Below are 13438 nucleotides of genomic sequence, written 5' to 3' on the forward strand. Positions count from 1 at the left end.
ATTAAAGGATAAAAGCTGATGCAATACAACATATTTGCAATGGCTTATGGGTTTTTTGAACATGCACACCATACTGCAGTTAGTCTAGTTAAGGCCCAAGCTCAAAAGAACATGGATGCTCTGCTGCAGGATTGTATCATTGTTTATCAATGCACAGTAGTGACATTGTTTTGGCCAAAGGGAATGTAATCTGCTGAAATTCATGAATGAGGTTGGCTCAGTAAGGATGTGGAAACAATGTGACTCAACAAAAAGTTTATGAAAGGGTAGAAAGATTTAAAGTAGGAAGAAGTGTAACCAACTAAAACTCAATCTGGTGAACCATTCAGCATTGAGCACACAAGCCCACATCAGTATGGTGAATGTCTTCTTTAGAGAAGACCAACGTGGATTACATTGTCTGCTGTTGCTGCACATTCGGATATCAGCTATGGATCTGTACTTGCCATAGTGTGTGATGACCTGGGGTTCTGTAAAGTCTGCATAAGATGGGTACCCAAACACCTCACTGATCTTCATCCATTGGTGAATTTCATAAGGTTTCACTCTGTATGCCCAAAGAAATCTCACTAGAGCGCATTGTTCAATAATGGTGCAATTACACAGCAGAGTGTTGGGATGTTCTTTGACCTTGGCTTCAACAAGACTAACGGCAAGAGTGTTGTGCTGTGCATGTTCAAACTACCCATCAGGCACAGAGGAGGTATTGTCAATGTCAATTTATTTACAGAGCACATTTCATACAAACATCAGTAATGCTGTAGCCAAAGTGTTTTACATAGAACACAAAAGACATAAAACAACCAACAGTAAAGTGAAACAAACCACTGAGTAAGAAGGTAGGATTACCAGTTATCAATGAAGATTATGAAAAGCTAAAGAACAGAAATGAGTCTTCTACCTCGATTTAAACAGATCAATTGAAGGTGCGCCCTTAATGTAGTAAGGTAAAGAATTCCACAAACGTGGTGCAGCAGCTGCAAAAGTCCTGTCACCCCTTAGTTTTACACGTAGTATGATAGACCACAAGAGATGACTGACTGGCTGACCTAAGCTCTCTGGATGGCTGATGTAAAGAACACAACTCAGAAAAACATGCCCATGTAAAAATAAAAAAAGAAAAAAAACACAAAATTTTAAAATCAATTCTAAAACTGTCTGGCAACCAGTGTAATGAGGCCAAAATTGGGGATGCAGACTTTCTTACCCCAACCAAAAGACGAGCAGCAGCATTCTGAACCAACTTCAACCCGCATATCAGAGATTTACTGATCCCAGAGTGTGAGTTGCAGTAATCAAGTTGAGAAAAAACAAAAACACAAGTAACTCTCTTAAGATCCTTAGTAGATAGAAAAGGCCTAACTTTGGCTAAAAGGCAAAGCTATGTTGAATTGTGTCAGCTTCTGTCTGTTGCCTTTACTTTTTAATTTACCCTTGTATGCTGGGAAATCCAGCTGAATAGGACTGCTGAACTTTGTTGGGCTGACAGGTCTGTTCTCGTCTAATTTTTTCTAATGTCCTAATTACAGCTGATTGACATTACATACTACAACACACAAAAATTGCTTCTAATGTTCAGGTGTCTTATTACTGAATCTAGCTCATGAAAACATGTTCAGTCAATAAATGCTAGCAGCCATGGAAGTAACACAAACTCCTATATCTCCTATATCCTTTAGGGTGTACGGACCTCCACATTGCAACTCTCAGCTATGCAGGAGGGAGACTACACGTTTCAGCTGACAGTCACAGACTCCGCTGGGCAGCAGTCCACAGCAGAGGTGACTGTAATTGTCCAGCCAGGTATAATCGGAGGAACTGAATTATAAAATATGTCCGCTGTGAGTATTTGGACGTGTTATTCCAGTTGTATTTCTTTCTCAGAAAATAACAAACCCCCTCTTGCTAATGCTGGTCCAGAGAAAGAGCTGACCTTACCTGTGGACAGCACCACACTGGATGGAAGCAAAAGTCACGATGACCAAAAGATTGTATCTTACCACTGGGAACAAACCAGGTATGGAGCAGGATGCCTGTGAGTACATTCTTCACAAACATAGAGCAGAATGGGCAGAGCTCAATACATCTTATCTTTCAGGGGACCCGAAGGAGCAAAAATCGAGAATGCAGAGAGTGCTGTTGCTACGGTGACCGGCTTGCAAGTGGGGACATACACGTTCACACTAACCGTGCGAGATGAGCGCAACCTGCAGGGCACAGATAGTGTGAGCATCATTGTCAAAGAAGGCAAGTGCAGCTTTTGGTTTGCGGCTTCCACTGTTTTTGTACTAATTGCTGCTTGATATCTCCAGGCCTCTGATGTTTGATGTATGTCCTCCACAGAGCTGAATCAGCCTCCAGTGGCAAAGATCTCTGGTAGCATTGTGGTAACCCTGCCTGTCAATACAGCTGTTCTTGATGGCTCCAAATCAACAGATGATAAGGGAATAGTAAGCTACTTGTGGACCCGGGATGAAGCAAGTCCTGCTGCTGGGGTGAGTGGGCTGCTGATGGATTTTACCTTAACGGAACAAAATAACCACAAGTTTGGGTATGTTTTATACTTACAGTCTTAAAACTTTTAACCCTCCTGCAGAAAGTGCTTAATAATTCAGATCACCAGGCAGTACTGTTCTTGACTGATCTTGTGGAGGGGACATACAGGTTTAAACTTCAAGTGACTGATGCCAAGAGGGAAATTAGCACTGACCAGGCAACCATAGAAGTTCACCCAGGTGAGATGAAGGGCTCAATGATTGACTTGTATGAAACTGGTATCTGCCATTCCCAAAAGTCCAGAAGGACCAATCTGTCATAGCCCAGCCATGGAATGTCCAGACTGATTCAATTCCTTTTGTTTCAGACCCTCACCACACTGACTTGGTGGAGATGATTCTGGACGTGACAGTGGGTCAAATGACAGAGAGGCAAAAGGGCATGTTAATCCGTCAGATAGGGGTCTTGCTGGGAGTCCTCGACAGTGACATCACTGTACAAAAAATCCAGGCATTTACAGAACAGAGGTGAAGTGACAAATGAGCGGGCACATTGTTAGAAGGTCTGGGTGTCGAGTTTTGGGGCGTTAAGAAGTTTACAGACTGCTTTTTTTTTTTTTCTTTCTCTCAAGCAGCACCCAAATTGTGTTTTTTGTACGCAATGGCCCAGGTCATCCACCTCTGAAGGGATCAGAAGTTGCTTTAATGCTTCGCAGTAAACTATGGAAACAAAAAGCAGACTTCTTCATATTTCGAGCTCGGCAGGTAGACACAGTGGGTAAGTAAAATGATGGTATACTTGGCAGTACGAGGTGAGCCATTTCCACGACCCCTAAATATTTGTAAATACATATTTACATATTTCATTCCTGGGTTTTTATGGAAGCTGGATTTGAAAGCTTGCCACTATGGCCACTGAATTTATCTCCCATATTTTAATTGTGTTAACATATTGTCTGTGTTACAGCCTGCCAGCGAAACTGCTCTGAGCACGGCCATTGCGACTCATTCACCAAGCACTGTGTGTGCGATCCCTTCTGGATGGAGAATCTGCTCCGTGTGCAGCTTGGCGATGGCGAGAGTAACTGTGGTGAGTGTTTGGCACATAGCACCTCGGCCTCTTCCAAACTGAAATTTGATCAGCTTAAGTCATTTGTTGGGATGGGGGTTGGTGGAGAGATTAGTTTTGGGAGGAAGCTCACAGAAGGAGTTTATTGCTCCTGGGACCCTCCAGTAAACACAAACATACACTCACCGGCCACTTAATTAGGTACACCTTGCTACTACCAGGTTGGGACCCCCATTTGCCTTCAGAAATGCCGTAATTCTTCATGGCATAGATTCAACAAGGTGCTGGAACATTCCTCAGGGATTTTGGTCCATATTGACATGACAGCATCACACAGTCACTGCAGATTTGTTGATGCAAATCTCCCATTCCACCACATCCCAAAGGTGCTCAATTGGATTGAGATCTGGTGACTGTGGAGGCCATTTGGGTGCAGTGAACTCACTGTCATGTTCAAGAAACCAGTTTGAGATGATTTGAGCTTTGTGACAAGAAAGGAGTCTTTCTCCCCAATATAAATGTGTATTCTAAAATGTTATTGCTTAGATCCTGCCAGGTTTTAAAAAAGATTTGAACAGATCCTCTAAGGGGGAATTTTATTTTTTTCCAGTTTTAAATAGTATATAACATCAGTGACACGCTGACTTAGAGGTGGGCTAGGATTATTCCAGCTGAGCAAGATAAGTCTACATGCTAATAGTGAAGTAAAGGCAATTACAGTTTGTATGTCCTTCTCCACTTTAAGCCCACCTGGGAGTACCCCAAACACAGTTGTTAATGGATTAGGAGGGATTGGCTGTCTGATAGGCATTTAAACATTTTTGTCCAGAATGATGATAATTTGGTACACACCCAAAACATGTGCCCTAGCATTTTTAACCCCTGAAACCAGAGACTTTTAAAAATGCTCTCCAGAACAGTCTGGATGGGTGAAAACAAAAAGCTTTGAAAATGCAGGCTATAATCGTGTTCTGATTTGTTTGTGCTTATTACAAAGACCTACCCTGACTGGATCTTCCAACATAGCAGACACACAGGAGTTGCTTTCCATGGGTCTCATATTGTTACTTACCTGTATGCATCTAAGTTGTGTTTCATCTACTCTGAACACTGCATAAATGTGTAAAAGGCAAATCATTTACCTGTCACTGTTGAGATGACCTTTAAGCCAGAGTGGCATCCTGCCTCGTGCCTGTTGCTGTGGCACCATCTGACCTTGTGCTGGAGGCTATTGGCTCAACAAACTGAAATTTTGTAATTAATCCGGTAGTTGGCCACATTACCATCCCAACAAGGATTTTTCTGTCAATGTACTTATGGCAAGTGTAGGTGAATGTTTGTTATTATTATATGAGCTTTCAATCATGTGGATGAAGATGCTTTCATAAATTACATGAAAAGTGTGGACGGAGGTTGTTTTTTCGTTTATAAATGACATTTTTAAATGAAAACGTAGTAGTGTGGAAGTAGCCTTAAAGGCCTCTCTCCTCATGGTGTTAACAGTCAGTCAGTCATCATCCAACCCGCTATATCCTAACACAGGGTCATAGGGGTCTGCTTGAGCCAATCGCAGCCAGCACAGGGCGCGTAAGGCAGGAACAAATCTTCGGGCATGGTGCCAGCCCACTGCAGGGTGTTAACAGTGACTGATAATACTAAAACTGCTGTCATATTTATATTGCCAAACATGTTTGTGCTCTTTTCTCAGGCTGATGCCCTTGGCAATTTTAATTGCCCCAGGCTAATAAAAAGGTTTTCTTGGACATTCCTAGCTTTCTGGAATTCTAAAAGGATAAAATAAAGATTCAGAGGATAAATGAATGCCTAGCAGTTTGCACTTTTGTTAAGTAAAAGATGCAAAATATCACAAGAGATTATTTAAATACTTATAGATTTCAGTATATTTTGTCAAAATGTAATCAACTAGGGGTGGCACAGTGCTGCCTTATAATAAGGAGACCAGGGTTTGTGTCCTGGGTTCTTCCTGCACGGAGACTGCTTGTTCTCCCCATGTCTGCATGAGCTTTAACCCAATTCCAAAACACATGCAGGTTAGGTGTATAAGTAATTGGCTGTAGTGGGTATGTGTTTGCCCTGTGACGGCCTGGCACTCTGTCCAGGGTTTGTTGCTGCCTTACGCCCTATGCTAGTTTTGGATAGACTCCAGCACCCCCATGACTCTGGTCTGGATAAAATGGATTAGAAAATGACAAGACAAGTAATCGTCCAGGTTGTGCTGACTGTGGCTGGCTATTCAGTCCTATTCTTTATTACACTTCAATTCAATTCAAATTGGTTGACAAGTAGCTGCCTCTTAATCAGTCTTTTTAATTGGTTATTTTGTTGTATTTTTCAATTTACATTTCAATATAGCGAGTCAGAACATTTATTAAAAAAATCTTCAGTATGGCTTGTTTCAGTCACCATATAATTGTATCATCTGTTAAACTGGCCTTTCAGCCAGGGTGGCATCCTGCCTCGTGCCCATTTCTGTGCCACCATGGGACTTTGTACTGGAGGCAGTTGGCTCAAAATAATGAAGAAAGGATGTGTTGTACAGACTTTAGAGAAGCGACAAACTGACTGCTGTATTCTCACTGTCCTTTTTGTTCTGTAGACTGGAGTGTGCTTTATGTCTCCATCGCCTTTTTCCTCATTGTGGTTACCGCAGGGGTGCTGGCCTGGGGAGCTGTGTGCTGCTGTCGCAGGTGAGGGGACAGCTTGAGAAAAAATACAAATTTGGGGATAGGGTGAGTGAGAATGAAAGCAGTCTGGAGTCAATTATCCATTTTTTGTATTTTCAGGAGAAAAGGAAAGTCAAAGCGGAAAAGTAAATACAAAATTTTGAATGGGACAGATGACCAGGAAAGCATGCAGTTAAAGCCAGCATCTAAAGGAGGTAGGGCATTGTTCATGGACATAAATCTAATATAAAAGAACAAACAAATAAAGTTTGTTCTATCTATCATGAAGTGCCTTTCATATCTAGCTCTATCTGTCTACCTATCAATCAATCATATAGTGCCTTTCATATCTATCCATCTATCATTTAGTGCCTTTCATATCTATCAATCATAAAGTGCCTTTCATATATATCTTTATCTATCATATAGTGCCTTTCATATTTATCTATCTATCATACAGTATCACCCACTCATCCTATTTCAAACCTCATTATCCTGTATGTTCATTTCATTTTACTTCATTTTCACTCAACTTATTCTTCAGAGGTAGCAGTATGCCAGGGTAAACAGACAGAGTAGAAGAAACCTGAGTTGCATCAAAGTCTTGTGTATTGTAATCTTTCTAATTAGCCAATAAAAAGTGTCATTTTGCTTAACTTCTCACTACATCCATAAAGGCTAACATGGTACAACACCCTAGTACTACAAAGGTTCTCATGGAGAATTTCCAGATGGTCCCAAGTAAGTCCATAGGTTTTCTCCCAGCGGGCCTTCCATGATTACCCACAATGGGAGGCATCCAGAGATTGTCTTTCTCTTATTCCGGAAAATCAGGGTTTCTCCTCCCACATTGTCAGGCTCTACATCTTATCACAAATAGTGATCAATAGCCCACTCTGGAATCTCATTTTGATCACTTGTGTTTGTGATCTCATATTTTTGGTCATTACCCAGAGGTTCTGACCAATGCAGAGGATGGAGATGCAGACCGACTGGTCTCTTCAAGGACTGTGATATTACCATGTCTGGTGTCACGGTAAATCTTTAGCACTATGTTGTAGAAATAACTCTTATCATTGTTCTAATTATATCTAAGAAAACTGGGAGAATAGGACCAATCCTTGCAAACAGGCCTGAGTGAGCTGTTCATTAGCAAGTATCAGGGTGACTCATGTAGCCCAGTGGATCTCAGCCTGAAAAAGCCATGAGGAGCCAGGATATGGGTTTACCACGTCCAACATGAGGGTTGAGTGCAAAAGAAAAAAAAGGGAAGTATAAAGCCAGTCTAGCAACAGACAAGAGGGAGAAAGATCCAGGAAGCTTGTCTGGTTTGTGGTCCCTTTTTTTGGGGCCACTGCATGTTCTGTGGCTGAAGCCCAGTGACCCCACTTCAGCACTGTACACTTAACTGTGCAGCAGGTTGCCAAGTTAACTTTGTATCTTGTTTCTTAAACAGGAGGCCGCTTGAAATCTCCAACACAAATGCATACAAGCCTCATGCACTCTGATTCAGAGTTGGACAGTGATGAAACCATTTTTACTTGGCCTGACCGCGAAAAGGGCAAGGTACTTCGAAACGAAAATGGCTCAGTCCGGAATGGACAAGGACCTTTAAAGGGTATAAAACAGACCAGGGAAGAGCTTTTATAGCCTCTTGAATGGCACCCCTCTACGCACAGGACTACTGCCGGACATCAGCAAAGGGGGGCCTGCCAAGTTGAAAAAGCCTCATTGACTGCATAGACCTTCCCTGTAATGCACTGTCGGCTCTGAAGTGCTGAATTAAGGAGCTTGATATTTTCACCTGTCTTGGATCCTTCGGACAACAGTGGAAAGTTTAACAGAGAAAAGGACACCTGTTGAACCCCAGCTCTGGACTAAATGGTGTCTTCTGGAGCCTCTAGTTTACCAGTGTAGAACTGAGAAGTAGTCAAGTTACCATTGGCTTTACAGCTTATTTAGGAAGCCAGCAGCAAGGTGCCCGGGTCACAGCGTACTTCTCTGTCCTCCACATTTTTAAGAGGCTCCATGAATGCATGGGGCTGCCCTCCCTGCCTCCACTGCTTTCATTGTGACCTTGCATATATGGAGTGACTGGTTCCTCCCTGTTGCTCCTGCATTTTAGCAGGGGGTGCTGTCTGCACCTTTATTATTTTGAAGTTATAATTTAGCATTTGCCATGTTGCTTTTGTTTTAGTTGCCATATGCTTTTAATTTATTTGAATAATCAGGGTATTTTCTTTTTTTTTTACATTTTTAATTGACCCCTACTGAATGTCGCTGACTCAGTTGCCATTTCTGTCTCTTCTACTGTTACACAAGAATAAAAAACCACTAAGTTAAGTCACTTCAAGCTGTTTTTCTAGAAAGCAGGAAGCAATCAGAAATGTAGCAATTGTATCACTTTTGAGAGTAATGTGTTTTAGTGCAAAACTGGACTTTTAAAAGCTGCTATGGATATTAATTAGACTGTTGAAAGAATTGGTTACGTGAACTGGAAAAAGGAGAGCAGGTCTGAAATCACTGGATTTAGATAACTGGATATGTCCACAGAGGGACACACGCACACACACGCACACATTTGGACGCATGCTCTGTGCACGAGAGGGCACTGCAATGCACTGACCATTCTTGTAGGTTGCAGTCATATTGCAGGGCTCTTCATTTCCCCCTGACGCTCGATACAGTTTCTTCCCCAAGGATGGTCTCCTCTGCTGTGTACACTTCATGTGCTGCAAAAGACAGTAAAATGTATGTCAATGTTAAACCATTACTCAGATTGTGCTTGAATGAGAGAGCTGATGTGTGCTGCTGGATGACACTTGGCTTTCATTTTACGGAGACTCCTCTACCACCTTGGAGAAGATATCAGAATTTTTCAATTTCTTTCAGTAGCCATCCTGCCAGAATCTCCTTGCGGATCATGACTCTGTGCATTCTGACCTGGAGCTTGTCACACTCGAGCAGCACATCTCAGTTCTCTTTGCAACAGCAGATGCAAAGAAGGTAATAACCTGTGATTTTATATTTTTATGTTTAGAAAATGAAAGAAAACAACTATTGTCGCATTCACTGGACAATTTAAGGAACTGTGAATTAGTGTCTTCTGTTGTTAACAGGAGATGTTTACTGAAGATATTGGAATTTTTTCTCTCATCTGCACTCCATTTATCTCCAGCACAATTCTTTTGTTTCCCTTTTTTAATGAAGAATGTCCGTGTTACTGTGATCAAAATCAGAATTTAAAGCTATTGCTTTTGAATTGTATTTTCTGCTAATTAAAAGAATGTTTGATATGCTTTTTTGAATTACTTCTTTTTTTCCTCTTTGTCTTCTTTGAAGTTGACTGTGTTCCTTTTCAATGTTCTCCCTTACTTTCTTCTTTTTAATCAATATGGAAGAAACCTGCTTGGCACACAGGTTTAGTAGGTGAATCCGGAAACAACTTTATTGATCAGTGTGTGTAAAGGATCTCCATTTTACCTTCCAGTAGGAATTCCAGGGCTATGACAACACCTATGAATATAATTCATGAATTGGCAAAAGTCCATATTAAATCACTTTCACTTTCTGTGTGGTCCAGATGTCGTCAACAACAACAACATTTATTTATATAGCACATTTTCATATAAATGATGTAGGTCAAATGGATTTACAGGATGAAGAAAGAAAAAAAAAAGACAAAATATAAGAATAAAATTAGGCACTACTAATTAATATAGAATAAAAGTAAGGTCCGATGGCCAGAGAGGACAGAAAAAAAAACTCCAGATGGCTGGAGAAAAAAAAAACTAACAAAATTTTTAGGGGTTCTGAGGCCACGAGACCACCCAGCCCCCTCTAGGCATTCTACCTAACATAAATGATCTCAATCAGTCCTCATGGCTTTCAGGCTTCACATGGAAGAACTTGATAATGTTGTGATAGATTATACTTCAACAAATTACCCAAGAACAATTGCTGCAATAAACTAAATAATACAGTTTATTTGTAACAAAAGGATAATAGAAGATGGATATATACAAATCTATATAAACGAAGGACAATAAAAACAACACAAAACATAAATCAACGCTAGCTTAGTTAGATCTTTTCTCTTCTATAGAAAAAGGTACAAAACTTATGAATTCTGATCTTTCAATTAATTGGTCAAGAAGGGTGAGTTTTTAGTCATTAAGTTTGTCGCTCCTGCATGGCGATGGTGGTGTTGATTTGCTCACAAGTAGTTTGCACTGCTTTACCCCTCCACACACAACTCCTCTGTGTGTGTGTGTGCAAGAGATGCTGGTCTGAGCCATCCTAGTGAATTTATAAACAGGAACTAACCACTACAAACATACCCTTCACCCAGGTTATTACTTTCAGTTACAGTGAATCCAATACCCAGAATACATTAGCTGACTTTATCCTAGCTACTAAGTTACAGTCCGCAGTTCTCAGAATTTAAGTACAGTGCATCCGGAAAGTATTCACAGCGCATCACTTTTTCCACATTTTATGTTACAGACTTATTCCAAAATGGATTAAATTCATTTTTTTCCTCAGAATTCTACACACAACACCCCATAATGACAACGTGAAAAAAGTTTACTTGAGGTAAATTTGCAAATTTATAAAACATAAAAAATTTTAGAAAGCACATGTACATAAGTATTCACAGCCTTTGCCATGAAGCTCAAAATTGAGCTCAGGTGCATCCTGTTTCCCCTGATCATCCTTGAGATGTTTCTGCAGCTTCATTGGAGTCCACCTGTGGTAAATTCAGTTGATTGGACATGATTTGGAAAGGCACACACCTGTCTATAGAAGGTCCCACAGTTGACAGTTCATGCCAGAGCACAAACCAAGCATGAAGTCAAAGGAATTGTCTGTAGACCTCCGAGACAGGATTGTCTTGAGGCACAAAGCTGGGGAAGGTTACAGAATAATTTCTGCTGCTTTGAAGGTTCCAATGAGCACAGTGGCCTCTATCATCCGTAAGTGGAAGAAGTTCGAAACCACCAGGACTCTTCCTAGAGCTGGCCAGCCATCTAAACTGAGCGATCGGGGGAGAAGGGCCTTAGTCAGGGAGGTGACCAAGAACCCGATGGTCACTCTGTCAGAGCTCCAGAGGTCCTCTGTGGAGAGAGGAGAACCTTCCAGAAGGACAACCATCTCTGCAGCAATCCACCAATCAGGCCTGTATGGTAGAGTGGCCAGGCGGAAGCCACTCCTTAGTAAAAGGCACATGGCAGCCAGCTTGGAGTTTGCCAAAAGGCACCTGAAGGACTCTCAGACCATGAGAAACAAAATTCTCTGGTCTGATGAGACAAAGATTGAACTCTTTGGTGTGAATGCCAGGTGTCACGTTTGGAGGAAACCAGGCACCGCTCATCACCAGGCCAATACCATCCCTACAGTGAAGCATGGTGGTGGCAGCATCATGCTGTGGGGATGTTTTTCAGCGGCAGGAACTGGGAGACTAGTCAGGATAAAGGAAAGATGACTGCAGCAATGTACAGAGACATCCTGGATGAAAACCTGCTCCAGAGCGCTCTTGACCTCAGACTGGGGCGACGGTTCATCTTTCAGCAGGACAACGACCCAAGCACAGAGCCAAGATATCAAAGGAGTGGCTTTAGGACAAGTCTGTGAATGTCCTTGAGTGGCCCAGCCAGAGCCCAGACTTGAATCCGATTGAACATCTCTGGAGAGATCTTAAAATGGCTGTGCACCGACGCTTCCCATCCAACCTGATGGAGCTTGAGAGGTGCTGCAAAGAGGAATGGGCGAAACTGGCCAAGGATAGGTGTGCCAAGCTTGTGGCATCATATTCAAAAAGACTTGAGGCTGTAATTGCTGCCAAAGGTGCATCAACAAAGTATTGAGCAAAGGCTGTGAATACTTATGTACATGGGATTTCTCAGTTTTTTATTTTTAATAAATTTGCAAAAACCTCAAGTAAGCTTTTTCACGTTGTCATTATGGGGTGTTGTGTGTAGAATTCTGAGGAAAAAAATGAATTTAATCCATTTTGGAATAAGGCTGTAACATAACAAAATGTGGAAAAAGTGATGCGCTGTGACTACTTTCCAGATGCACTGTAGGTCTATTTATGGTTTGGTCTTTGTTGACTCCAGCTGTAGGTGCTGCTTTGTCTCAACCCTTCTGGGTCAGCTTCCTCCGGCACACGTGGATGGAGGTTCAGGTGTGCTTTTTCTTTTTTTCATTAAGAAGCTCCTCTCCTTCTTCATTTTGGTTGCACCTTGTTGCAGGAGGTACTGCTTTTACATAGGTCTCTCTTGTTTGTGCACCTTGCTTTACCTTACCAAGGTTTGGACTTGTGACACCCTCATCTAACTCTGTTACAGACAGTCTTCCACTTATCCAGTACAGCACCAGATTGCCTTTCGGAGTAAATGAGATCTCTCCAGTTTTTGTTATGGCCACACCTGATATGGAGCATAAGTTATGGTCAGGCTGAGAGCACTAAGCCCATAGAGACCACAGATCTAGTGCTTGCAGTGGGTTGTAAAAGAAGCGAGTTGATGCTAAGCCATTAGTTTGGTAGGCGCACATAAGCTCAACCTTTTGGCTGACAATTGGTGAAAAGTTTTGTCCATCAAGGTTGCGTCGAGTTTTGGCTGTTTGTTCACCAAGTGTTTAAATAGTACATCATGAAGACATCTCTGGAGGTCATTTTGCCTGTGATTGATCAGTCTTATTAGAGGAGACCCAGAAAGTGCATGCCAAAGAGAGGCACTGTGAGAACAAACTGACACTTGAACAAAAGTTAAATGTCAATGAAAACAGAGTCTTGCAGCTGCTCCTTAAGTAAAGGATTTGTGTGCCAAAGCCAGTCTATGCCACATTAGATTCATGTCAACATGGACGGCAGGATAACAAAGCACCAGTGCTGCAACTCGCAGTACCTGTTAGGCGACAGAAAGATTAAATATTATTATTATTATTATTAATGACCAAATTACACACATGACTGAAGAGCCATGTCTGTGAAAGAGGAAGATAAAGTCAATTCCCTACTGAAGATACAAAGAATGTTACAGTGCTGGAATGTCTGTCTGATGTTGATTTTATTTTTTTGTTTGGTGTCATCTATTTTTTCATTTAAGTAGGTTTCCTTGCATGGGGTGGCACAGCCTTTACCACTGATGCCTCATGGATCTAGTGCCCAGGGTTCAATTCTTGCT

General features: G+C 41.6%; 1 protein-coding gene across 3 annotated transcripts in view; it reads left to right on the top strand.

Moving 5' to 3' along the window:
- Positions 1 to 9549, top strand: part of kiaa0319l (KIAA0319-like ortholog) — a 49299-nt gene extending 39750 nt beyond the window's left edge. For all 3 annotated transcript variants that reach the window (XM_039740814.1, XM_039740813.1, XM_039740815.1), the window contains exons 12-22: positions 1680 to 1803; positions 1885 to 2017; positions 2099 to 2247; positions 2344 to 2495; positions 2597 to 2735; positions 2864 to 3023; positions 3131 to 3273; positions 3463 to 3585; positions 6182 to 6272; positions 6369 to 6463; positions 7705 to 9549. In XM_039740814.1, coding sequence (XP_039596748.1) covers positions 1680 to 1803; positions 1885 to 2017; positions 2099 to 2247; positions 2344 to 2495; positions 2597 to 2735; positions 2864 to 3023; positions 3131 to 3273; positions 3463 to 3585; positions 6182 to 6272; positions 6369 to 6463; positions 7705 to 7898 — 1503 coding nt within the window. In that variant the 3' untranslated portion in view covers positions 7899 to 9549. The remainder of the gene's footprint in view (positions 1 to 1679; positions 1804 to 1884; positions 2018 to 2098; positions 2248 to 2343; positions 2496 to 2596; positions 2736 to 2863; positions 3024 to 3130; positions 3274 to 3462; positions 3586 to 6181; positions 6273 to 6368; positions 6464 to 7704) is intronic.
- The last annotated feature ends 3889 nt before the right edge of the window (positions 9550 to 13438 follow it).

This window comes from Polypterus senegalus, chromosome 17, assembly GCF_016835505.1.
Source record: "Polypterus senegalus isolate Bchr_013 chromosome 17, ASM1683550v1, whole genome shotgun sequence".
NCBI classification, from domain to species: Eukaryota; Metazoa; Chordata; class Cladistia; order Polypteriformes; family Polypteridae; genus Polypterus; species Polypterus senegalus.